This window comes from Diadema antillarum, unplaced genomic scaffold, assembly GCF_040938485.1.
Source record: "Diadema antillarum isolate AM-2024a unplaced genomic scaffold, OU_Dant_1.0 seq00001411_RagTag, whole genome shotgun sequence".
In the NCBI taxonomy this organism is placed as follows: domain Eukaryota; kingdom Metazoa; phylum Echinodermata; class Echinoidea; order Diadematoida; family Diadematidae; genus Diadema; species Diadema antillarum.
In genome coordinates this window covers 770349-798172 of record NW_027272165.1, presented here as the reverse complement: position 1 = coordinate 798172, position 27824 = coordinate 770349, and the positions used below count along the sequence as shown (strand labels likewise).

Genomic DNA, 27824 nt, shown 5'->3' with positions numbered 1-27824 from the left:
CATTTTCAACATCATGTTATTGTAGTAATTAAAGATCGCAGTGATCAGTGGATGATTATACCAACCTCGCGAGATCACGAGAAATCTGAATTAGCTTGCACGTTCCGATATGAGCCACTATGGTCAAGAGATTAATGGATTTTGATGGATCGCGAAAAAAAAATGACAAGTGAAAAAACCCTGAATATTAAAAGGTAAAAAGAAGAAGAAGAAGAAGAAGAAGAAGAAGAAGAAAGAATTAGTAAGTTCTTCATTGGCAATGAATAAACTGCTGAATTCCTGTAACTTTATTACCCTTATCTTATTTTAAGTTTCTTTGAACGTAATCATTTATATCATGCAATAAACAATACGTACTTTACAAAACGACCCTGCAGTGATATATTCATATTATTATAGATGTATGTATATGCATCCATGGTATGTAACATCAAGTAAATGAGAAATGTGCAATACATACACATTAGCAAAATAAGAATTTATACCCTATCCCTTGTGGTAGTGCAAAATGTAAAGCAATAATCGTAATCATGAGAGGATTAAAAGCAATAAAGATTTTTTGAATGTGATGTATGTATTGGAATTTATAGAGTTCAGTAATAGCTCATCCGAGAAATTAAAACTAACGAAAAATGTTTCTAATAGCTGATCTGTACATGTCCGATGACAGAGAGAGAAAAAACCCTACAAACAAACAAACGTACAATTTGGGAGGTAAAGCAGAGGTCCAGCTACATCCTTGTTTCATGACATTTTCATGAAATTAATTCCACAAAACACTTTTTTAATGTTTGTTAAACAAAACAAAAAACCACTATAGGCCTTGCAGTCCTGTACTGCTGAGACTGATAAATCGAAAGTATCTCTCAAATGACTCTCAAAACTCTCTCAAAAACTCTTTGAGATTCTTACTGGCCACGTCGCTCGGTAAGCCAAACACCCCAAGATATGAGGAAGGGAAAACCTTTCGATGGGTTTCCATGCCAACTAATACAGAGAGGAGTACAACCAAGTCATCACTATTCGCAGGATAACGGCAAACGTGACCAGGACCCGTTGTTATAGAAACTGGTTCTCCTGCCCGAGAACTGTCCAGAGTAACCGCCAACATAAGCACCTGGGTATTTCCTATCCATGTAGCTCGAATTGTATCAGCTGGATGCGAGCTTTCAGGTAGCAATGTTGCAGACACACTCGTCAAAGTTGATTTATTCTTTGAGTATAAGACAAAATCGTCTCGTCTGGAAAACATTGCTACACCCCTGGTAGCTTTGTTTTCTTTTTGAAACATCTTTAGGACCAGGATGTGGGCGCGAAGAACATCAAGCTTCAGGATTTTCACTTCATCCTCAAGCAGCGTCAAATCGAAACCACGTGGAAGAGCAAGAAATCCAAGCTGGAGATATTTCAGTATGTAGCGGAAGAGCTCCCCATCACCTGGTAAAAAATACCGGCCGTTTACAGGTGTGGCTTGGTCTTTTAGGATCTGCTGAAAAACAGAGTCAGGCTCTTGCGATAGAACCTCTCTTTTTGCCGTATATTTCGTTCCACCAACATTTAGAGAAACGAAGCCACCGCGCATTGCCACTCTCAAGGTCTGAATGTCAGCTTTGAGAGATTCGAGTTGGTAGAAATCTGCTTCACGTTCGAGTAAGGTGAGCTCGTTGAAACCTTCCGGTAGAATGAGCTCGTTGTCCCGGAGGTAATTGAGAACGTATCTGAATATCTTGCCATCACGATCAATTCTGTAGTTCCCCTGATCATCCCTTGCACTGGGAACGGAACCACTCAGTAACGTGGTAAAGAAACTTTCAGGTTGACGGGTGAGAGTAGTTTCGGATGTCTCGTAGATTTTGCCACCAACATTCAAGCCTACGTAAGACGCCATATTTTGTGTCTTCTCACCTTAACATCCGACAAGCGTATCAAAATAGCTCCTGGTTGATATGGGCGGAAGTGATTGGCTCTGTATTACGGGTAATGGGTAATATTGCAACGCTGACCTCACTGCGACCATACTCGGGGTAAACAATTGTGTTGCTCTGCAATCATTTTGATATGGACTTTGCTCCAGTAAACACGAGCGTGTAGGCCGAAGAGAACTATGAAAAATAATAATTGCATACCATTATTTGAATAGGACTTGAGACTCACGCGCAAACAATGAGAGCGAAAAAAAAAGAGAACTGGAATCAGAATATACGGTATTTTTAACCTTTTTTCGGTTATTTGTACTTTTAGATAGCTTCTACAGAAACAGATAAAAATCAAAATCATGTACAGACCTATATAGGTCTGATTAGTATAATAGATGCATCGTATATGTATTTTATATATATTTATCTATATATATACGTGCATATACCGATATATACACATAATATATAGATTATATATAATATATATACATGACGAGTTTTATCGCAAAACGAGCTAACTTCATTCTTGTTAAGTTAAGACATTTTTGACTAAAGCTGCTAGAAAGAAAGAAAAGAATAAGAAAACACAGGATATTTCCAATTTTCAATCATAACTTTGACAATATTCCCTGTTATGTCACAAGTGAGGTATTACTGGAAAGGTTAAATTTTGTTTTTTTCTGATGATGGACTCAATTCGAAATGTTAAAAATGTCGCTTAGCACATTTTGCAATAAAAGTCTTGATAATATATATATATATATATATATATATATATATATATGACAATTTCGCATTACACCATGTCTGGTAGTCTTGTAGTGTTCGTTGCTGCCACACCAACCATTCCAACATCGCATCATTTTTTTTTTTTTTTTACTACTGGAGCTTGTTTCATACGTATAAGCAGGAGGTAAAGAGCAGGAAATAGAGACCTCAAAGCTCGTCCACTCGTCCACAGAACAGATTTGAATAATATTAACCGTTTGAGAACGTGGATGGTAGGGATCCCTGTCATCTTCACAAAAACGTGTTTCGTGGATGAAAAGGTGGTATCAGCTGTAAGATCTACTTCTTGAATATCTTGGCCAGATATGGTAACGCACATAAGACTGAATCATTGGGCCCCTTTACACCAAAATGATAATCAAGAATCTAGTTACAAAGCTATGCCATGTTCATCGATGGCTGTATATAGGGAGAGCCAACCTTTTTGGACAATGTGTGCTCTTTCCTTCACTACTAAGTATTTTGTTACGAGTAGCAAAGCGCAGATACACGGGGGGGGGGGTGTTTCATAAAGCTGTTCGTAAAGTTACGAATAACTTACGAGCGACTGGTGATCAGTTCTGATGTGCTATACTGACTTATCAGAATTGCCATAATTCAGCACAAAAACTGATCACCAGTCGCTCGTAAGTCGTTCGTAACTTTACGAACAGCTTTATGAAACACCCCCTGGTATAGTGGCGACACTAAATGAGGGAGATCTGGTCAGGAGATCTGATATTGGTGAGAAGCTTAGGAACTGCCGCTGAGTGACTCCATTATTGAAACTGTTTAAGTTGCTCTTGCACATCCCTAAAGCGCTTAAATAATCATTAAGTTGAATGTAGTGCGGTTTGAAAGTAAAAAAAAAAAATAAATGTCATGAAAAATAAGTCTAATAAAACATTTTCATAGAACATAAGTAGTACCGTTGACCACAGCTACAATGACGTCGCTTTGCGACTTATACCCTTCCTTGACTTGAAGTATGAATGATGGTTAGTATATGGAGTCATGATCCGGGTGAAAAACGAGCATGGTTAAATGCAAAGTGAGCTACTGGGAGGGCTATCGCAGTATCCACATGACAATGACAGCTTTTAGCTCATGAAGAATCAGAGTATGATACAATGTACTGTTTCCGCATCACGATTAGTCACATGTCGCGTGCATGACGCTGAAATATAGTAATGCAGAATGAGACGGACAATTACCAAAAAAATAAAAAATAAAAAAATGAGTACCGGTTAACCATACCTGACATGCCAACTTATTTGAAGCAATCAACTTGATAAAGTACAAACCATTTGTTTGTTTGTTGGATTTTGTTGTTGTTGTTGTTGTTGTTGTTTAGGTACTTCTTTCAATAATAGAGACAGAATTATAATGAGCGGTACCATAGGCCAAAGAGATCCCACACTAATATAGAAATGTCTTCGTTTACACACTACTGCGATGAAACACACTGTAAACTCCATGTGAGATTCGTAATTTAATGTTACAGTATACAAAGAAAGAGGAAAAGAAGACCATGATTGTGCGCAGAGGTATACAATAGAATAAATGCACATGGGGAAATCCAAGCACGTAAAAATACCATCCCGAGGTGAAGGGTCGCGTATGAACTGCTTAGATTGGTCATGATGGTGTTACTGGTTAATGGCTAATGTTGATTCTCGTCGGAGCAGAAGGGGGTATGTAGGGGTGTGTGGAACCGAGAAATGCTCAAGCCTCTTGCTATAAATGTTCAAACAACGGTAAATCGAGGCAGTGTTTCTGATTCATCCATATTAAGTATCAATCAATGTCATCATCATTTCAATTTCAATTTACTCAATGGGATTCATGCCCACTCTAAGGGAAGCGGGGGGGGGGGAGAGGAGGGAGGAGGGGGGGGGGGGTAGATGGACTCCGAATCTACCCCCAAAATTAATTAGTTTTTATGCATCATTTTTCCATGTAGAACCAAAAGTGAAAGAGCTCATTATAGTGCAATTGGTAAATAACGTATTCATTCTTGAACTTGGCTTGAACTTGGCTTGAACTGGAATTATATCACGTAAAGTGATATAATTCCTAATTTATACTGTGTTGTGTTCTGTTGGAAAAAAGAGAAGAATGAAAATAAATGAATTGAACTGAAATGAATTGAAGTTTGCTTATTCTGGCAGACCTGATGCACGGCGGCGGGCGCCATGGTGAACTGAGACACAAGTAACACCAAATCATTGCAGACAGGGTATAGTAGACCGCAGCACCCGATAATTCGCTCGTATTTATTCAACTCATATGCAAGCCCGCTCGAGGCTTGCATACGTAAAGAGCTGCGTAAGGGGATTTTGTCCTTGGGCTTTCGGCAACAAAAATGCACCTTATATTCACAAATTTGGTATCAAATTCAAGGGAAATATGTAAGCTATCGTCACATGTTACTCAAATTATCTTAAATGAAAAATATCATAGCGTAATTTGAGCTTGAAAAATGATCAAAAAAGTAATTCGTGTAGTAGACGTTCAAGACGTCAAAAGAATACCAAATTCACCTTGCGTCTCAATGCAAATGCATTATGTGTTAGTCCATCTCTTTATCTTTGTATCTATGCAAATATCTTGACAATTTGTTGCTTAATCCGGTCAGGAACCAGTAAAATATACATCGATGTCAGTGCTGGTCAGCTTGAAACCGTGCAATCTCAAGAGTAAGCATTCTCATTGGACAGCGCTTGCATTCAGCGCTTGCATTACGTCATTACGCTACTACGGTACCATGCCACGCGCGTGCATAGCGCATGCTTCTTCTTCTTCTTCTTCTTCTTACTAAACTTATGAGGCAGCAGCAGCTAGATAATGTCCCTCAATTGTTGTAGCCAAGTTACAGTCTCTGGAGTAGGGTGTGTTAGGTCCATGTTGTCAGGAGGGCGGAGATCAGGGCACTCACTCAAGATGTGTTGAGCAGTCTGTTCTGGTGCACCACACTGGCAAGCTGCTGACGGGCGTAGCCCCCAACGATGCATGGCTGCATTGAAACGCCCAACTCCCGTTCGAATCCGATTTAGAGACACCCACTCACTCCTTATTGGCAGGTTTGCTCCGGGGGGGGGGGGGGGGGGGAACAGATGTATTGGGCGTAACAACGAGTTGGGCAGGTCGTTGGGTGTCTTCCCAGCTTGTTCTCCATGTCTGGCAGATGTTGAAGTCTGATCCTCTCAGCGCTGCTGCATGGCGGGAGAAAGGGCGGCGAGACTTCAGTCGCTGATGCCGCTGACCCAGAGTTACAGAGCCCTCAACTACGTCGTGGAGGAGGTCGTCCGGGTTGCTGGAGGCCCTTGTGACCAGCCTATGTCTGTGATGTTCTCGGCGCATGGGGGCGGGAGCGATGCCTGAGAGAACAGGTAGGAATTCTGTTGGTGTAGGTCGGAGACATCCTGTAATCAATCTCATGGTGTCATTCAGAACTGAGTCAAGTTTCTTGGTGTGAGAGCTCCTACACCACGAGGGGGAGGCGTATTCCGCAGCACTGTACACCAGTGCTAGCGCACTAGTGCGGAGAGTGGTTGCACTGGCACCCCATTTTGAGCCTGCAAGTCGGCGGAGGAGGTTGTTCCTTGAAGACACTTTTGCACATTATTATGGCCTTGAGTTGTTCCTTGTAGGTCAGCTGCCTATCCAACTTCACTCCAAGGTAGGTTGGTGTGGCATTGTATGGAAGAGGTGTTCCATCAAGAATGACACTGAGCTGCCGATAAGCCTCCTTGGTGTTCAGGTGGAAGGCTGTTACCGTTGTCTTGGACATGCTAATCTTGAGTCTCCAGATCCTGAAATACTTCGCGATTTGCGACATATCTGCAGTGAGGGTATTCTCTACATTTCACCAGGCTCTGTCAGAGTGAAGAAGGGCAAGGTCATCTGCATAGCCATACTGTCGTGAGGTTGTGAAGGGGATGTCACTGATGTATATGTTGAAGAGCAAGGGGGATAGTACAGAGCCTTGAGGAACTCCATTCCGCAGTTGGCGTGGTCTGCTGGACTGTCCATCACTAGTCTTCAGAACGAACCTCCTGTTGGCTAGAATGTTGCAGAGGAACCTCACCATGTGGCGATCAGGGATTGTCTTTAATAATTTCAGAGTCAGGCCCTGTTGCCACACAGTGTCATAGGCTGCAGTGAGGTCGACAAAGATGGCGCCGGCTTTGTGATTCTTCTCAAAGCTGTCTTCGATGTCATTGGTCAGCTTGACAATTTGGTGAACTGTACTCCGACCATGGCGGAAGCCCGCTTGTTCATCTGGTAATTGTGGGTCAACCACAGGTTCTATCCTCGCCAGAAGGAGACGTTCCAGAAGCTTATGAGGGACACAGAGAAGGGAGATTGGTCTGTAGCTCTTGGGGTCATCAACTGGTTTGTTTGGTTTTGGGAGAGCAATTACAGTGGCTTTTCTCCATATCTTAGGGATGACTTGGTTGGTGAAACAGCAGGAATAGAAATCTGTCAACCACTTCTGACATTTTGACCCCGCAATGAATAAGGAATTCCGGTGGGATGTTGTCCGGACCTTGGGCCTTTCCTCTCCTAAGTAGGGCTAAAGCATTAGCTAACTCCTCCTGAGAGAAGGGGGCCGACAACCATCCATCCACTCCCGGGGCCTGCCATAGGTTGGTGGTCTCCTGTTTCACAGATCGAGTGTGGGCCTTGTCACAGCGCATGCTTGCATACAGGCACGCGTGTAATTCAAGCCAAGTTCAAGCACTGAATGCAATGCAAGCACTGTCCAATGAGAGAGCTCTTTCGCGCCACTGTACACTTTGTGTGGAGCATACTTCCGGCTTAAGAGTGAATTTCACAGATATTTCAAAACGGAACAACTAGTAAAAATCATGCTTGCGTCTCCTTGACTTAAATATAAATTATGATGAGCATCTAAGTTTCCTCTCTACGAAAAAGCCAAAATTTGAAACAACAGTTTCTTAATCCGGTCAGGAACCAAAAACGAACCTTAGACGAAAAAATCTTCCGTGAAAAGCAAGTAAAATTTACACAAATTCAACTGATTATATCGTCATGATAAGAACCGATATTATACGCAAATTTGGGATCAAAATAAAGATCAAAGTCTGGAGAACAATTTCCCGTGGCTTGTAGCCATGATGAATGTTTATACAAGTCACTACACTGTGAAAACCATAGCCCTGTTAAACTCTCGCAAAATCTCGCACGTACGAGACACCTTTCGAACGCAAAGATCGTCAACGAGAGTGCTGAATAAATCTTGCCGGATCGGCTCATTAGCATACGTGCTGCGGTCTGACTGATAAAATTTCACTTTATTCAAAAAAAGGCGCCAGTCCCACTGGGGAATGGGGGATGATATCTATGCTCCAAACCTATGGGATTGTCAAACAAACATTTTCTATAGAACCAGAAGTGATAGTAGAGTAAAATGTTATTGTTAGTGTACATTGATGAATGTAGTAAAGTCCGCTTATAGTCCAATCGAAATATGGAATGACCCAAAACAAATTGCAACAGAAACCATTCCACTTGCATTTAACGTGGAAGGACTATCAAAACAACATATGAAAAGTTCCTTAAAATTCGAGAGGCAGATCAATGATTAATTTGCATAAATTCTATAAAAATGGCAGCCATGTAACCTAGTTAGGCTTATATCTTGGGACATAAAACCCACAGAAAAGTAAGTTCTTGTGTCTAAACCTATGTTTTTTAGGTCAAGGAACACAATCATGACATCAGTAGTCACTTAAAAGTATTTCTTTGTACATAATTTGCATAAATGTGCATATAAATGCATCAAGAATGGCCCCATTATGGCCTGTTAATATCTCTGTAAATAAAACCTGTAGAAATTAAATTCTGTTGGCGATTGAAAATGGGCGATTGGCGATTGGAACTAAATTCTATAGGCAAATGTTTTTGTTTATGATGTAATACCTGATTTATCTTGTGTAATGTTTTGTTGGGGAAAAGAAGAATGAGAATAAATGAATTGATTTGAATTGAATTGAATTGAACTGAATCGGGGCGATTTCGTTAAGCCGAAGGTTCGTTAATGTAATAAGGTTCGTTATCACGAAACACCCAATGTATATATCTGTATATACCTAGTATAGTTCGTTAATCCGAGAAAATACTACACGTCTCTTTACTCCGTATAGGTTCGTTCATCCGAAAATGCATATAGAGTCAGTGCTCTTAGTAACAAGGGCTCACATTGATGGCTGTAGATTCAAGTTTGCACAGAATGGCCGATCCGTGGAAGCCGGAGAAACTTTCTGCTCAAATCAATTATTTTCTTTTCCCTATACTGCAACCCCCCCCCCCCTCCCTCGTATTTATACAAAATGCAAAACTACCTGTCACTGGTATAAGGTGATCATAATTATATATGGCACTGTTCATAAAGTATAGTTATAATATGCGTGTGCGTGTATGTTTTGTATTATATTATATATTATATATTATATATTATATATTATATATTATATATATATATATATATATATATATATATATATATAAAAGCTGGATAAATTTACAACTGAAGTCAGATTACCAAACTTTTTTGAAGGGTTTATATGAATATGTATATGTATATAAAATGTGAGAGAGAAATCAAAAGTAACTAAAATTCTGAGTAAGTTATTAAAATGTTCGAAGAATTTGAATTATCATTCAAGTTCAACTTGTCTTTAAGCTTTCCAGCAAACATTAAATACAACTTTCTTCTCATATAGATATAATTATAGTGAACAGAAATACTGCTGCTTGAGTTTCGATTTTCGCTTTAGTCTATTTTTATACTTCTAAAAATAGAGAATAATTTTGTGTGGTAATACAAAATACATATTAGAAAGAAAGGAATTTGTTTGAATCTCATAGGAATATACAGTAAAATAAGGATGTACATAATATAAACGGTCATTATGCTGGAATTGAAGATATAAAAGAGCAGAGAGACATAGAAACGTGGCAAAAATCAAGGAAAGCTACCGTAAGATTGTAAGAATTGCAAATCTCAATAGAATTTTATGAGGATAAGTAGGATAAGTATTCAAAGTGGTACACTTGTATATATAGTATGTTAAATTTAATTTACTAGTATACAAAATATACACAACAAATGGCGCCATGAAACGTCACTGATAATCTATATGCAGCCTCTTGCTATCATTGAGAGCCTTAATGATACAGCAGATTAATATTTCAGTAGAAATTATCTTAAATTCCGTTTGAAAGCATAGAGAGATAATTACTATGATCGTTACTTCAAAGGGCAAATCATTCCACTGTTTGTGTCTTTGGAGCGTAACTGTTATTTCTAAAAACAGCTCGAGTGAACGTGCGTGGAAGGTGATGTAATCTACTCTATTGAGCTGACAAAATGAATGAAATTTATGATACCTGCAAAGTAAATCATTTATATGTGAGAGATAACCAGCGTGATTGATCATTCGAATAGCATGTCTCTGAATAATGAGGAATTTTTGTTGAAATAGCTATTGTTCAATTTTCTGTAATTTCTATAATCTATATAAATTTCTGTTTTCCTTTCCCTGTATTCAAGAGGGAGCTCTGTGCACTCCACACGACATCGACTTCATTATTTACTCATATAGCCAGGGATAAATGGGCGTACACGAAATACTTCCCATATTGTACGATAGCACCGTGACCCATATTCCACAATGCCATAGTTTATTTGTCTATAATCAACAAACAGGGGTGGATCCAGGAATTCTATAATGGGGGAGGGAGGGGGCTACTGATATTTCTGGTGCCATTTCCGCGTTTCATTTCATTTTATCGTTTTATTTCTCTGGTTTTAACGAAAAATAAAGGGGGCGGGCGCCGGTTGCGCCCCTTCTGGATCCGCCACTGACAAACACTCATAAAATAAGAAGAGCTTCAGAAAAGTCAAAGAATATTCAAATAGCATAATTGCATAGTATACAAACAAGTGCATAACTGACTTGTCATAAACAATGATATTACAGACCCACGCATTGTAGAAAAGCAGGAGATGTCGTGGAGACTGTCGAATGATTGTTGTGGTTTTTTTTTCAAGCCAGACTGAGAGTCAGACAAATAAGCGTATTTTAATTTGATAAAAAATGAATTAAGTGTACTTGTGTAAACTAATCTTTCAAGAATTCTTGACCGAGATAATTTTCACTCGGTAGGAGATATCTAAACGACTTCCAATTTATGGAGACAATCACATACCCTAAAGATGAATAAAAAATGTGTGATAGGGGAGATATACGAATTCGTTAATACTAAATTACCTTTTCAAGGCAAGGGTTCCAACACCACCGTAACAATTTTTTCCTTTTTATTTCAAATTTAGAATACTTTCCTTAACCTCTTGTTCTGCTTCCGGAGTAAAAGATATAATAATGATTGGGAGTTTGAGTTTGTTAAAAAGAAACAATAGTATCTTTGAAATTGTGTGTCTGGATTAAGAAAGTCATTTAAAATGTTGTCCTGTATTGGAGCGCCAGCCGCCTACACGATACGGTCGACTTCAACTTCTTCTCCCACACCCAAACTCCAAATGCTCCTTCGACGTCTCATTCGATCGACTTCGCCATCACTTCACTTCGGTTTCAGTAACCATCATAGCTAGACGAGAAGTGAGTGGCTTTGCACGAGTTCGGATACTAGTATGAACGGTACTTGTGGTGCCATGTTACAGACCGTTAACCGAAAGTGTGAATACGTCTCTTCGCAACAGTGAACAACGTTTCCTGTTTGGTTTAGGTTCGTATTTGTTTGGTCGCATTTCTCAATTTTCCGACATATGCAGTTTATACAGGTCCCGTGGTTTTTTTCCCTCTTCACATTACGATGTAGCACCAGTATTATTGACAATTGAATAAGTTGAAAAAAATAATTTACATAATTATATTGCCGATAAATTGACAACCGTATAGGTCTATGGGTAGACTAAATATGCCTATAACACATTGTATAAAGCAGAATGCATCCAGAGCATTATCTAGTGCCCTTTTTTCGCTTCCAGGCCACTAGGACACGTACGATTCGTATCATAAGTTAATGGCATGTCCCCAACAGCCTGCAAAGATACATTATCTGACTTTATTACCCATGGATCAAACTGAGATAATTAGGGCGACACCCGTAGACATGCGCAGAGTTCACCGTCAATTGAGTGCACGTATCTATTACCAGAGTACCTGTCAATAAAAATCAAAAATTCGAAAGGTTATTCCCGTGGTTTTGGTTTATTATTTGTATATCTAAAATGGTGAGGAGGCCGTGAGAGAAAATCCTTCAGTTTTGAATGTCCTTTTTCGGTCATTTCCATCTCCCCCTTGGATAACAATTTGTAGGCCGTACCCACGCACTACGTCACCACACCAAATTCTAATGTCTATGTCATATGATTTGTAGTTTTATCTTTTCTTCTTCGAGAAACACAGCCTAACAAAACTTATGCCTATCTAGGCTATTAAGAATATACTGCATGGGTTACGGACCAATCAAGATGTTTACCTACCTTGGCTTACTGAAATAATATGACTGTTTTTAAGTGTTACAGGACAGTTTTTGTGTTTAAACTTTGTATGAAATACAAGTGTACATATATCAGCATGTCCTCAAGGTTCAACATTCAGAGTGAGACAAACAGCTAAATTATATCTGCTAAGCTCTCACCGTCTGCCTAACTGAGGACTCTCGACTGGTTGAGCCAAACACCCCAAGATACGAGGAAGTGAAAACCTTCCGATGAGTTTCCCTGCCAACTACCTTAGACAGGAGTGCCACCAACTCATCTCTATTGGTAGGATAAACAAAGGTTATGTAGAGATACGCGCGGGGAGGGCATCACCCAATTGCACACATACTCAAACATAGGGAGATTTCAACTTTTGGTGTATATAGTTCCAAGCTGACCTCAGCGGCTTTATTGCTGTAACCACAGTTACATATTCACCAGATCACAAGATATTTCAAACTTTGAAGACGATACACTCGGACTGATTGATGATGAGCACCAGCTCATCATCATTTTCAGAAAATTTTCTTCCCCTACACACTGTATGTCTGTCCTTGGCGAGATCTAAAATTCAACTCTCCTCCCACACTCAAAAAGCTAACCTCAACAACTAAGGACAAAGGAACACAATTTCCCAAGTTAAACATAGACCCAATTAAAACTCATCCAAGGTGGCCAACTTAATTCCCTAACAAAACATTTTATACTGCTATTAAGCTCCTTAGCTGTGGATACAGAGAAGGCACAATACACAAAGAGCTATACCCCCTTCCCTGTTATCTACCACAGTTAATCCTTCTATAGTCCCAATTCATGGCTAATTCAATTGCCCACCAAAATGAAATCCAAACAGAGTGCAGCTCAATTAAACATTAACAACAATAACTGCACTTTAACTGCAATCTCCAGTTTCCTGTACTGGTTTACACCTAATAAAAAATTCCAATAAACAGCAAAATCTAACACTGTGTCTCTCACAAAGTGTGAATTACTTCAGTTACTATGTTGAAAAGGGCACCGACAGACCGATGATCTACAAATTCTATTGGTTCCCCTGCCCGAGACTTGTTCAGAGTAATCGGTAGCACAAGCACCTCACTTTTCCCGATCCACGTAACTCGAATTTCATTCCTTGAAGATGGACACGAACTTTCTGTTAGCAAGTCTTTAGACAAACTTGTCAAAATGTATTTATTTTGTGAGAACAATACGAAATCGTCGTGTCTGGCAAACATTACCACGATATTCTCAGTAGTCCCGGCCGCATGTCTAGCTGGAAACACTGACCTACAGAACATGATGTGCGTAAGGAAGATCTCAAGCTGCAGGGATTTCGCTTCATCCTCGAGGGGCGTCAAATCGAAGTCGAGTGGAAGCGCAAGGTATCCGAACCGGAGATATTTCAGTATGTAGCGGAAGAGTTCCCCGTCACCTGGTATTAAGTACCGGCCGTTTACAGGTGTGGCTTGATCTTTCAGGATCTGCTGAAAAACTGAGTCAGGCTCCTGTGAAAGAACTTCCCTTGTTGTCGTGTAGTTCGTTCCACCAACGTTTAAAGAAATGGTTTCACTACGCATCGCCACTCTCAAGGCCTGGATGTCAGCTTTGAGCGATTCGAGTTGGTAGAAATCTGCTTCACGTTCGAGTAAGGTGAGCTCGTTGAAACCTTCCGGTAGAATGAGCTCGTTGTCCCGGAGGTAATTGCGAACGTGTCTGAATATCTTGCCATCACGATCAATTCTGTAGTTCCCCCGGTCATCCCTCGCACTGGGAATGGAGCCACTCAGTAACGTGGTGAAGAAACTTCCAGGTTGACTGGTTAGAGTTGTTTCCGATGTCTCGTAAATTTTACCACCAACGTTCAAACCTATGTAAGACGCCATCGTTTGCGTTTTCTCGCCTCAGTAGCTACACGAGATAGGAGCATGTAATCAATGGCAACCGGTTGCGCGGAGGAGATTGGCTCTGTATTACCAAGGAGCTATTGGTATTACAGACAGGTCTATACTGCAGCTCCAACCTCTCAGCTTCCATTATCCAAGCGAGATGGAAACTTATTCCTCTTTCATCAATGTGGACTTTGCTTTCTAACTTCTGCAAACATTGGTATCTATTGTCATCCGAAGAGAGCTGAGAAAAAAACCACAGACATATGATTAAAATTGGACGTATTGTGTATGACATACTGCACAAGAAGCAAAAGTAATTGTATGTTTTTTATGGAGGTCCATATGACTGATAGAATAAAACACGTACTAAATATGTTCTGCTAGAAAAACAAAATATGGATGTATAATAGACCTACTCTCTCTAAAGACTATGCTTTGAAAGAAGGAGAAAATGGGACAAAAGGCCTCCAATCACAAAGGTTTCGAGAAAATGAGGAAGCATGCAGGGGACAAAAAAAGAAAGAAAAGGAAAGTGCAAGAGAAAAACAACAAGCACTGGAATGAGAGCGAAAAGAAATGGCCTTAATGTATTCATAAATTCATTACACGAACAAATAAAAACCTCTTCTTTGTTTTTTGTTTTTTGTATTTTTTACTCGAGCTAAAAGAGAAACATTAACACAAGGACGATGACATCACGAATTGATGTAGAGTTCCGATTTACTGAGAGCGGGACATGTAATATAAACAAAAGAACTCGAGGCATTTGTCACTGTAGTCTAAGGCACTGTCATCTCCCTGAAATGAATTCAATTTAAATTCAATTTAATGAATGGGTGTGACGGAAATTAACTTTTCATGGTTACATTATGATAAGTGTCAAATACATTAGTATGCCAGATTATCATTACAAATCATTCATTATCCTAAGTCCATCCATCCATTATCCTAACAAAAAGTTCTCCTTTAACTGAAATAGAAATTGCTCAGCTCAGTTCACCGTGATCACTGTCTATTATGAAACTGTGCATGAATCAAGAAATTAAGTATAGTTTTGCATTGACACCATAATTTTACATATTATTATTAAGTACTGCCACAGTTATAACAGGGAGGCGTTAGAGATGAAGAAACAAATAGGCCCCAAAGCCCCAGGTCCGGGTGAGCGTTTTTAAAAGTGGGGACCTACGGCTAAAACTAACAAGCAAAAAAAAAAGGCCTTCTGCGCTACTTCTGGTGCCACCTCCGGGTTTCTTCAGCTGACAAGCAAGCAAGCAAGCAAGCAAAAAAAAAAAAAAAAAAAAAAAGAAGCACGCTGGAGTTTGCTTTGATGGAGTTCTCTATTTCAAAGATCAATATATGCCTATTCAAAAGATAGGAAACTACATGACAATGTGCGCAAAATTTAATGTGGGCATCATAGGGGAAAAAAAACATTATAGGGAGCTTTAGATTTTCGCGACTCGTGCGTTCAGAGGATTAAAAAAAATGTTCTGAGCATGCGCAATATCATTCATAAAAATCAAAGAACTTAAAATGAGAAGCTCCCTACTATAGGTTTTAAAGAGGACTATACATTTTATTTTCCTGTCGATTTGCGCATTACGAGAAAAACAAAACAAAACAAAACATGTTTATAACTTTGAATTGTTTCCCAACTTATACCGTTCTATGAACCGTATAAAGATGGCGCTGTTCATGATTATGATAATGTGTGTGCGTGTGCGTGTGCGTGTATAATATATATATATATATATATATATATATATATATATATATATATACATATATATATGTTGCGAATTCACGTATTGGCTCCAATGTAACGAAGAATAAACCGGTAATGCAATATTTCGCCAATATAGAGTTTATTAAGCAACTCAAATTTTCGGTGGCTTCCATCCACCTTCTTCAGGAGTCTCGACGCGGAATGTCAATGTCAAAACATAAATTGAAAAAAAAAAACATTAATTGTAAAGGGTACGCACTCTCATAGCAACCAATTCTGTGTATATGAGTGCGCGTTCTTAATGTTCAATTTATGTTTTGACATTGACATTCCGCGTCGAGACTCCTGAAGAAGGGTAATCATGAGAACATGAAAGTAATGTCCACTGGCAGTGCACATTCTTTGGCGCACAATTAATTATCTGTGAGAGAAATCCAAAGTAACTAAAATGCTGACTAAGTAGCCTAAATTATTGTAGATATAAAGGAGCAGAGAGATATAAAGACATGGCTGAAACGAAGGAAATCTACCGTAACTTTGTAGGAATTGCAAGACTCAAAAGAAATATGCCTTCTTAGCAATCGAATGGAGTAGAATAAGTTTCGGTATTCAAAGTATGGTACAGTGTAGTGAGTTGCATTTAATTTACTGTACGCAATAATTGCACAAACGATGAGCACAATAAATGGCACCATGCATGCAACGTCATTCATTATCATATGCAACCTCATTGATTGTTATCATTTGAGAGCTTTAATAATACAGCAGAGTAATAAATCAGTAAAAAATGATCTTGAAGGTTGTCACTGCAGCAGTATGCAGTGAAGAGATATAAGAGTTCTCATTCCATTTCATCGCTATTTTTTGTGTATATATTTCTCAGAAGTATTCTGAATGCAACTTGTGTACTGTGATACAACTCATGGTGACATTAATTTTTTGTACATAGCTGGTATACAGTTACTTACACATGTATCTTACATACACCTGTATACCTGCAGCTTGGCGTTTAATATGAAGCTTGCAGCACTGCCCCCACAGCCCCTATTGTTAATTTCTATGCCTGTCCAGCCTCTATTATGTATAGGAGTTGGACGCTTGGGCCCTATCTTAGTCATAAACTTAACCTCCCAAGCACACAACAAAGGCCCCTTTTTTAAATTGTGTAGTCCCCTATTGTTTGAACCCAACTTCTGCTGGTAGCCTTGGCATGGGAACCAAGTTAGCTTTTGCAACATCTTGGGCTTAGAAAGCCAGCAAGAAAGCCAAACTAGTCAGTATCATGTTCGATCATCGTTGAGAAAGCATCTCATATCTAGAACCTCGTATCTCGTATCTCGTTTCTCGTATCTCGTATCTCATAACTTCGAAGTTCGTTCCCTCGTTCCGAAACCAGTTTCAACAGTTCAAAGCCTCCAATTGGTAAGAACAGTTCTTTATTTCAGTATAAGGTGATTTGTATTGAGTAATTTCGATAACCAAAACCATTTCAGTATTTCTGGACTTAATTCTTGGAAGCTCTCTTGCTCAGAGTTATAATTGAAATCAGTTTTTACAAGTATAAGATTAATGTACACTGTAGGCTGAATAGCTATGCTTAATTTCTCATCAACTCTGAGTTCATTACAAAAGTTAAGATTTTCATGTTATTGCTAGTTACTTTCTGTAATGCTGTTTCCCTTTATTTCTCTGATTTTAGTAACTCAAATGATAGTCTAAAGGTCATATTCATTGTTGGAATAGTATGTTCGCATGTGTGTATTTACAATGTATTATAGATTAACAGTCTAGTAAAACAGATAGAGCTGTACTTGTTTTATCATTTTATGAATTGTAATGCTCAGTAATATTTAAGGCTTAAGAAATAATCTACATTTCTGTATTCGGATATGTACATGTGGGTTTGATTTGGTTTTATATCTGTTATGTTCAGTGAATGCACATCTGTTGACCTTAGTATAAGGAGAGTTATTTGTAAGCACTTTTCTTTAATATCACACGCACTTAGTCGCTATTATGAATTTGTTTTCCTTGTAATATTGTTCGTTGATTAGCATACTAAATGTTCGCTTTATTTGTTCTATTCTTCTTGCAGTATTTTATCTACTCTACTTCTACATGGGAGATTTGGATTCCAATAAATTCGTTTTCGCAAATTCATATCTCTCTGTTCGGAATAAATTCTGTTGGAGTGCTATCGTTCTTCGAACTCGACCGAAACTCCTCACTTAGCAACTCGTGTTAAGTGAGGCAGCCACAATAAAATACAAGTGAGGCAATAAATTACATCGAATTTATTGCATCGAATACTGCTGAAGCTGGATTTTCGTTATGGAGCCTCAAATCGCCGTGAAAGATGAAACAAATGTTAGCGTTGCCAGCCACAAGACCAGTGGGAGCAGAGCCAGTCGATCTTCGAAAGCGAGTTCTGTGGATCTGCGCAGACGTCAGGCTGCTCTTCGGGCTTCCTTACCATTCGACGAGGAGGAAGCTAGGCTGGAGTTACTGCTGAAAAATCTTCGGAAGAAACGAGAACTCGCAGAAATTGAGGCAGAACAAGCTGTATTGGAAGACTGTGAGAGTGAATCAGCACACGATGAGAATCCAGTTTTGGAAGAGCTTGACAAGGAGGACAAACGCGAGTGTATGGAACGCTTTCTCAGTTCGCAAAGAGCCGACGTAACGCCTCCGCCAAAATTAGAAGCTGGTGAACCTCCCGTCACATCGACTCAAAGCCTCGGCAACTCACCCCTTGTAGATTTGAAAGAGATGATCTCATCAATGGAGAAATGTATATCGCTGCTAGCCCAAACCTCCATGCAGCAAGGCATCATGAACCAACAGATGTTAGTGTCTGCCCAGCTACCAAAAGCTGATGTTCCCATATTCGCTGGAGATCCACTCAGCTATCCACTGTGGAAGAACTCTTTCGACACGATGGTACATGCCAAACCATTGGACAATGCTATCAAGCTCAACCTGCTTCACAGCTATGTCACGAGTAAACCTAAAGAGATCGTTCAGCATTACATTCTGACTGGCTGTGAAGACGCATACGACCAAGCGCGTGACAACCTCGCGAGGAGATACGGAAACCCGAGCATCGTCAGCACGGCGTTTTCTTCGAAGCTGAGCTCTTGGGGTAGACTTGGCAATCGTGACGCCATTGGTCTACAGGACTTCGCGGATTTCTTGGCAAAAGTTGTCGCCGCTAAGAAATCTGTGAAAAGCCTCGACATCCTGGACTTCCCCCAAGAAAACGCAAAGCTTGTGGAAAAACTTCCAGGACACCTCGAGAGCAGATGGAGGGATGAAATCGATAGATACAAGGAGGCACACGGGCCACAGGAGTATCCACCCTTCACTGCATTCGTTCGCTTCGTCCAGAAGGCTGCTGACAAGGCAAACATCCCTGAGTTAGGTGCTGTGGCCGGGGAGCAGCCGCAGTCAAGCAACCCCAATCAAGGGAGGCATGCTAGAACATTTGTTACTGATGTGAAATCGACAAAACCACTCGGTAAGGATCTTTCATCTCACCATGTCGACGAAGAGCATGAAAGGTTCAACTCGTGTCCGTACTGTGGTGGCGACCATCTGATTGAGATCTGCGGCAAGTTCCTGAGTGTCACACTAGAAGAGAGACGCGCGTTCTTTTTCGAAAAGAAAATTTGCTTCGGATGTGCTCTCACCTCCTCACATCAAAGCAAACAATGTCAGGAAAGACGATCGTGTACCGTATGCAATGGGAGACATTTGTCCTGCTTCCACTCCTCGCAAAAACCTGAGTCGGACGTCAAGTAGGAAGAAGCTTCTTCCAATTGTACCTTTGTGTGTCATGTACAAGACTAAAAACCAAAGGGCAGCTCACGACTTGGTCCTTCTCCTGTCGTCAAAAGAGACTCAGTAAATCGAAAGACCGCAGGATTCCCCATCAAGGAGCCAACATAGTGAATTAATTTAATTGAATGAAATCTTGTATTTTGCTTTGTTTCTCTGTCCTTCGCTTCACTCTATCGTAGAATCCCTTTCTTGTATCTTTATTTCAATCTTCTCTCACTCTACATTTCTTACCTTTGCTCGAATCGTTAATAGTGAATATCGTTAGTTATTGTCCATCTATATTGTAGATGATAATATTTCAGGAGGAAACTTTGTCCTATTTTCTATTTTGTCCTCATTCTCTTTCTTCTCTTCCCTCTTTATTTCCTTCTTTGCTTTCATCATTAATTGTTAATGCAGATACAATGTAATTACCATTTCGATATCTGTACTTGACATTTCAATTTTTGATGTTATTACTTATACAATTTTTGAATTTTTATTGAATTTATGACTGGTTCGTTAAAATTTCTTCTGGGTAACTGCCTGTTAGCAGTTAAAGGAGCCATGTCACTGCAGCAGTATGCAGTGAAGAGATATAAGAGTTCTCATTCCATTTCATCGCTATTTTTTGTGTATATATTTCTCAGAAGTATTCTGAATGCAACTTGTGTACTGTGATACAACTCATGGTGACATTAATTTTTTGTACATAGCTGGTATACAGTTACTTACACATGTATCTTACATACACCTGTATACCTGCAGCTTGGCGTTTAATATGAAGCTTGCAGCACTGCCCCCACAGCCCCTATTGTTAATTTCTATGCCTGTCCAGCCTCTATTATGTATAGGAGTTGGACGCTTGGGCCCTATCTTAGTCATAAACTTAACCTCCCAAGCACACAACAAAGGCCCCTTTTTTAAATTGTGTAGTCCCCTATTGTTTGAACCCAACTTCTGCTGGTAGCCTTGGCATGGGAACCAAGTTAGCTTTTGCAACATCTTGGGCTTAGAAAGCCAGCAAGAAAGCCAAACTAGTCAGTATCATGTTCGATCATCGTTGAGAAAGCATCTCATATCTAGAACCTCGTATCTCGTATCTCGTTTCTCGTATCTCGTATCTCATAACTTCGAAGTTCGTTCCCTCGTTCCGAAACCAGTTTCAACAGTTCAAAGCCTCCAATTGGTAAGAACAGTTCTTTATTTCAGTATAAGGTGATTTGTATTGAGTAATTTCGATAACCAAAACCATTTCAGTATTTCTGGACTTAATTCTTGGAAGCTCTCTTGCTCAGAGTTATAATTGAAATCAGTTTTTACAAGTATAAGATTAATGTACACTGTAGGCTGAATAGCTATGCTTAATTTCTCATCAACTCTGAGTTCATTACAAAAGTTAAGATTTTCATGTTATTGCTAGTTACTTTCTGTAATGCTGTTTCCCTTTATTTCTCTGATTTTAGTAACTCAAATGATAGTCTAAAGGTCATATTCATTGTTGGAATAGTATGTTCGCATGTGTGTATTTACAATGTATTATAGATTAACAGTCTAGTAAAACAGATAGAGCTGTACTTGTTTTATCATTTTATGAATTGTAATGCTCAGTAATATTTAAGGCTTAAGAAATAATCTACATTTCTGTATTCGGATATGTACATGTGGGTTTGATTTGGTTTTATATCTGTTATGTTCAGTGAATGCACATCTGTTGACCTTAGTATAAGGAGAGTTATTTGTAAGCACTTTTCTTTAATATCACACGCACTTAGTCGCTATTATGAATTTGTTTTCCTTGTAATATTGTTCGTTGATTAGCATACTAAATGTTCGCTTTATTTGTTCTATTCTTCTTGCAGTATTTTATCTACTCTACTTCTACATGGGAGATTTGGATTCCAATAAATTCGTTTTCGCAAATTCATATCTCTCTGTTCGGAATAAATTCTGTTGGAGTGCTATCGTTCTTCGAACTCGACCGAAACTCCTCACTTAGCAACTCGTGTTAAGTGAGGCAGCCACAAAGGTACTGTACAGTACTGGATGAGGTGGGGATTAATGTTTTGAACATTCCTAAGTGAGATAATGAAAAGCCTCTTATGAAATATGAAAGAGCATGTAATTTTAAGAAGGGTTCAAACTTTTGATACCCCTTAGAACTGCATGCTCTTTGGCATCTCATAGAGTGGTTTCTGAATATCTCGCAAAACGTTAAAAGCTAAATCCTCACCTCGACCAGAACTGTACACACCCTTTAAATTCCGTTTGAAAGCACAGAAAGAGATAAACTATAATGATCGTTACCATGGTTACTACAAAGGGTAAATCATCCCACTGTTTGTGTCCTGGGAGCGTAACTGTTATTTCTAGCGAAAACAGCTCGAGTAGGCTTTCGTGGAAGGTGATTGAAATTAACCTACTCTACTGAGCTGACACAATGTATATGCTTCCTGTAAAATGAATCATTCGTATGTGAGAGATAACTCGCGTGCATGATTCATAATTCAAATAACATGTGTTTGAATAATGAGTTTTTCTGAAATGGCTTTTGTACAATTTTCTATATTTTCTATAATCTGTAAATTTCTATTTTCTTTTTCCTGTAATCAACAGGGAGTTCTGTGGCACTCCACATGAAATCCACTTCATCTGCTTCCTATTGTGTAATGGAACCTTAGCCCATATCCCACAATGCCTAAGTTTATCTCTCAAAACAAACACTCATAAAACAACAAGAGCTTTAGAAAAGTCAAAGAATATTTGAATAGTATGGGACATATTATCGAATGCATAATGAGTATACCCTATCAATAAATCATATATAAAAGCAGAATATATCGTACAGACTGTCGTATTTTTCTTAACAGTGCTTAAGCCAACTGAAAGTGGGATAAATAGATTTACTTAACCAAAAGACAAGTTCACCTTCATAGACATGTGCATTGAGTGAATGCAGCAATATTAGTAGAACACATCATTGAGAGTTTGAAGAAAATCGGACAATCCATTTAAAAGTTATGAATTTTTGAAGTTTCTGCTCACTCAAGGCTGGATAAGAAGACTACTGTAGCTTGTGATGTCACATGAGTACAACGATATAAAGAAAGAATAAAGAAAATTCAAAATTTTTTAATTTTTCTCGCATAACAAAAGAACACTTGACTTCTCTCTTTCAGAAGGCAGGGGAAATGATATTACCCTTAACATATGTCAGTAACAAGTCAAAGATATGTGCACTTTATTCAAAAAGTAAAGTTTTGTGAAATTCTCTTTTTATTTTCTTTATATGGTTGTACGCATATGACATCATACTCTGTAGTAGTCTTCTCATCCAGCAGTGACTACGCAGATACTTTAAAAATTCATAACTTTTGAACGGATTGTCCGATTTCCCCCAAACTTTCACTAATGTGTTCTACTTATATTGCTGCATTCACTCAATCCACATGTACATGAAGGTGGACTTGTCCTTTAAAAGATCAAGTGTACGTGTGTAAACGAACCTTTCAAAAATTCTTGACCGAGATCATTTTCTCTTGGTAGGAGATACTTAAACGACTTATAATCAATGGGACAATCACATACCACTAAGATGAATAAATAATGTGTCATAGGGCAGATACAAATTCGTTAATACTAAATTACCTTTTAAATATTTCAAGACGAGGCTTGTAACACCACCGTAACCAAACTTTCTCTTTTTATTTCAAATTTGGAATACTTTCTTTAACCTGTTGTTCTGCTTGCGGAGTATAGAATATAATAATGATTGGGAGTTTGAGTTTTTAATGCCATTTTTTCCACTTCCCTGCCATTTTGACACCTACCATTCATGCCAAGTTAATGGCGTGTCCCCAACTACCTGCCTAGATACATTATCTGACTTTATTACTCATGAATCAAGTTGAAGAAATTAGGGAGACACCTGCAGTCAGGTGCCGTGGTCATCACTGTACAATGAATGCCTGATTCTAGCACCAGAGTACAGTACCTGCCTTAAACATAAAATTCAAAAGGTAATTCAATTCTTTTTTTTATTTATTCTTTTGGAATGTCTAAAATGGTGAGGAGGCCGTGCGAGAAAGTCCTTTAGTTTTGAATGAAATTTTTCGGTCATTTTTTTTTCCCATTGAATGACACTTTTCCCAGGCATGCCATCACCACACCAAAGTGTATTGTCTATGTCTTGATTTTGGGATTGTTGTTGTTTCCTTCCAGAAATACAAGTTAACAACACTTCGGCATTTATACGAATAGAGGTTATACGGACCAAAACAAGATTTTTACCTATCTGGGCTTACTGAAATAATATGACTGTTTCAAATGTTACAGGACTGTTTTTTTTTTTTTACTTTGTATGAAATACAGGAGCACTTGTGTCAGTATGTCCTCATGGTTCAAAATTCAGAGTGAGACAACAGCTAAAATATATCTGCTAAGCTCACACCGACTGCAATACTAGTACCAAAGAAGAAGCCTCTGGCTGAGCCAAACAGTCCGATGTAGGAGGAAGAGAAAAACTTTCGATGGGTTTCCATGCCAACTACCTCAGACAGGAGTACGACCAACTCATCTCTATTCGTAGGGTAGAGCAAGACACGACCACGCTGGCCTCTACCCATCGATATAGAAATTGGTTCCCCTGCCCGAGACTTGTTCAGAGTAATCCGTAGCACAAGCACCTCAGTTTTTCCGATCCATGTAACTCGAATGCCATTCCTTGAAGATGGATACGAACTTTTTGTTAGCAATTCTCTAGACAAACTCTTCAAAATTGATTCATCTTGTGAGAACAACACGAAGTCGTCCCGCCTGGCAAACATTACCATGCTTTTCTTGGTGGTAGGCCTACCGGCCGCATGTCCAGCTGGGAACACTAACCTACAGATCATGATGTGCGCAATGAGAACCTCAAGCTGCAGGGATTTCGCTTCATCCTCCAGCGACGTCAAATCGAAGTCAAGTGGAAGCGCAAGAAATCCGAACCGAAGGTATTTCAGTATGTAGCGGAAGAGTTCCCCATCACCTGGTATGAAGTACCGGCCGTTTGAGTCAGGTGTGGCTTGGTCCTTGAGGATCTGCTGAAAAACTGAGTCAGGCTCCTGCGAAAGAACTTCCCTTGTTGTCGTGTAGTTCGTTCCACCAACGTTTAAAGAAATGGTTTCACCTGGCATTGCCACTCTCAAGGCCTGGATGTCAGCTTTGAGCGATTCGAGTTGGTAGAAATCTGCTTCACGTTCGAGTAAGGTGAGCTCGTTGAAACCTTCCGGTAGAATGAGCTCGTTGTCTCGGAGGTAATTGAGAACGTGTCTGAATATCTTGCCATCACGATCAATTCTGTAGTTCCCCCGGTCATCTCTCGCACTGGGAATGGAGCCACTCAGCAAAGAGGTAAAGAAACTCCCAGGTTGACGTGTGAGAGTTGTTTTCGATGTCTCGTAGATTTTGCCACCAACGTTCAAACCTATGTAAGACGCCATTGTTAGTTCATCGCTATACGTACTACACGCTGTAATCGTATGAGGTATAGTACATGACGATTGATATGCGCGGAGGTGATTATGACAGGTACTGCAACACCAATCTCCCAACGTCGATGTCCGCGTAAACTCATGTTCCTCTGCAGACACAATAGATGCAGACTTTGCTCTCTTGGCAAACACATGATGCACACGTTGTAATTGATTGAAGAGAACTAACAGTAAGTGTCTTGGAGCGGTATTCAATAAACTGTAAATAAGCCTACACATAATCATTATGTATTTTATCATCTAGTTCCATATCTCCCTCTCTCTCTCTCTCTATCTGTATAATGTATATATATATATATATATATATGTATTATATATATATATACTGTGCGAGCAGAAGAGCATTTGTGGACGTAGCTAGTGATCAACGTATGTGTTTATTGCCGAGCTTTCGGTCTTGTTATGACCTTCATCAGGGCTGGACATGAAAAGATACAAAAATGACTCACTCGTATGGCTGCACTCTTTTGACCTTGTCTGACTTGACCAATATTCGATCTTGAGTGCCATCTTTTGCTGATGTATGTGTGGTGTGAGTTAAATGGATCAATAATTTCATGTTTTATCGAATGAAATATTCTATCAATCGCATAAAGAAAACAAAAACATATAAATTGTTCTATATATCACCTTGTCATTTGATTCTTTTTATCATTATTATTTAGAAACAAGAGAGAGTATGCGAGATCTGAGATCGGGGAGTGAGTGTCGAGAGCTATACGCTAACGCGCTGTCCGTCAATGTGCTTCATCGCGGTAATTGCCATGCACATCGCAAACGCAAACGTTGTACCTACGTATAGTGTGCCGGGCTCTGGCGTTATCACTATCAAACAAACAAACAAACAAACAAAAAATCAAATGACAACGATCTCTGTTACGGTGTTACATAATAATAAATTGTAATGATAATATACCATATAATTCTCTGTGTGTTTTCGTGTCTGTCTGCTTTTTGTCATTGTTATATTATCTGTTCACTGTGATACTGAGTTTCACAGGTGTAAATGAAATCCATCGCGATATTGCTTGTCATGTCATAGATTTATAATCAATAACCATTTTCTTTTCTTTTTTTTCTTGAGAGAAAGAAAGATCAGTGATAATATCGTAAATGGTTATATGAATTATGTGTATAGGAATTCGACCATCGTAATGTTAGCACCAATTTATTTGTTACAGAGGCAGTATACACGCCTCGTTTTTGTTGTTGTTGTAGTTTTTTACTGTATATTTACAGGAAATAACTGCACTGGTATATTCGCCCGTTCACACCACCACCACCATGGCTTTAAAATACCAGCACTCAGCATCGCATTCACAAAGAAAACCTTGCACTCGTGTATTCATTGGTTCTCTCTCGTTTTAATGCTTCACCTCTGAAGAATGGATGGAGAGACATGTGAATCGAGGGGACTTCTGTTAACATGGTATGATATTCACAAGATGTAAATTAAACACATTTCTATACAGCTTTGACTCTTGGCAACACAAGATGTGCTTGTGGGAAGAACTATGCTCCATTTCCATGAGTTTGCCACATCCTGTGAACTCATTTCAGCAATGAACACCCCACCACATCTTTTATGAACTAGTGATGTATGGTAACAAAAACTTACGGTGGTTTTCTGAATGACACATCTTTTTGAGTATCAATTATGACTACACAGGACACTCCAGCATAACTTGTAGTCATATGATATTGTCTTGGCAATAGTTCCCTTTTTTGGGGGGGGGGGGGGGGAGGGTGGACATTGGTGAAATGAACAACCGAATGTTTGGCTGACATCTCCTGGAGCATGCTTTGCAGGTAAAAGAGCTGGACAATCATTGCCTACATCTTCTACATGCCATCCAGAACAGGAAATGAAAAATATCTTGGACAGAGCTCTGATAACTTACACAACAGAAATGCGATGCAAAGTACAAAGGTTGTTTTTTTTTTTTTGACAAAATTTACAGCTTTTTTTTTTGAGAAAAACAAGGGAGACATTTTCATCAACTCAAAAAGATGCAGGACTATCCTGCAATCAGCATTGAAAGAATGCTGTAACAAGATTGCAACAATAAAAAAACCAACTCAAATACTCATACAGCTTGGCTATGATGATGATGATGATGATGAAAAATGGAGGATTAGACTTCATGGAATAACACAAAGGAGTTTCACACAAACATATCTGTATAAAGATCTAGCAGTAAGATCAGATGCTGGAAATTGATACACTGGCAAAATGCATGGGATAAAACCAAAGTGAAAAAGAAGACACACCTAAACATGTGAGAATATCTTATATTGTATGCCATTCCTCATAAATTATGGAGGGATAGGAATAACATCTGTACATGTCATATTATCTGGCCCTTCCACAAAAAATAAAAACATTAAAACAAATGTAAGAAAAACTAAAACTCTCAGATGCACTGTCATTAAATTCAAGGCCTCTGTCAACCCCCTCCCCCCAGCAGCAAATTCATGCACTGAAAATTTTCCAGAATCTTCTCCTCCCAAGCAGAGTTTTGTCTACTCTACAACAGATTCCACAAGGCATTCTCCACATGAGTGCACTTGTTGAAGAGATTTCACCCCGATGTTAATACAGGTATGTACATGTAAGGGCTTTTTACA

The 27824-nt window shown here is 39.1% G+C and overlaps 3 protein-coding genes across 3 annotated transcripts; 1 reads left to right on the top strand and 2 right to left on the bottom strand.

Moving 5' to 3' along the window:
• Positions 1–577: 577 nt before the first annotated feature.
• Positions 578–14206, bottom strand: LOC139709173 (uncharacterized). The gene is made up of 4 exons (XM_071621127.1): positions 13252–14206; positions 12384–12504; positions 6822–7029; positions 578–1905 (listed from the first exon to the last, which is right to left on the bottom strand). The coding sequence occupies exons 1-4, from the start codon at positions 14106–14108 to the stop codon at positions 878–880; spliced, it is 2214 nt and encodes a 737-aa protein (XP_071477228.1). The 5' UTR covers positions 14109–14206; the 3' UTR covers positions 578–877.
• Positions 14207–14240: 34 nt separating this feature from the next.
• LOC139709189 (BTB/POZ domain-containing protein KCTD8-like) lies at positions 14241–25231 on the bottom strand. The gene is made up of 2 exons (XM_071621141.1): positions 24018–25231; positions 14241–14355 (listed from the first exon to the last, which is right to left on the bottom strand). Exon 1 carries the CDS (start codon positions 25143–25145, stop codon positions 24087–24089), a length of 1059 nt encoding a protein of 352 aa, XP_071477242.1. The 5' UTR covers positions 25146–25231; the 3' UTR covers positions 14241–14355; positions 24018–24086.
• Positions 17095–19644, top strand: LOC139709172 (uncharacterized). The gene is made up of 2 exons (XM_071621126.1): positions 17095–17265; positions 17939–19644. The coding sequence occupies exon 2, from the start codon at positions 18175–18177 to the stop codon at positions 19642–19644; it is 1470 nt and encodes a 489-aa protein (XP_071477227.1). The 5' UTR covers positions 17095–17265; positions 17939–18174.
• Positions 25232–27824: the final 2593 nt, after the last annotated feature.

What these genes read in the sequence shown, in the direction of transcription:
- LOC139709173 (XM_071621127.1), bottom strand. Translation starts at nt 14,108, where the DNA reads ATGGCGTCTTACATAGGTTTGAACGTTGGTGGTAAAATTTACGAGACA. An exon ending in AGTCCTCAGTTAGGCAGACG is followed by an intron (nt 7,030 to 12,383) that starts GTGAGAGCTTAG and finishes GTCCCTCATAAG; the next exon opens with CTTCTGGAACGTCTCCTTCT. An exon ending in TGACACTGTGTGGCAACAGG is followed by an intron (nt 1,906 to 6,821) that starts GCCTGACTCTGA and finishes TCGGATGTTAAG; the next exon opens with GTGAGAAGACACAAAATATG.
- LOC139709172 (XM_071621126.1), top strand. Translation starts at nt 18,175, where the DNA reads ATGGAGCCTCAAATCGCCGTGAAAGATGAAACAAATGTTAGCGTTGCC.
- LOC139709189 (XM_071621141.1), bottom strand. Translation starts at nt 25,145, where the DNA reads ATGGCGTCTTACATAGGTTTGAACGTTGGTGGCAAAATCTACGAGACA.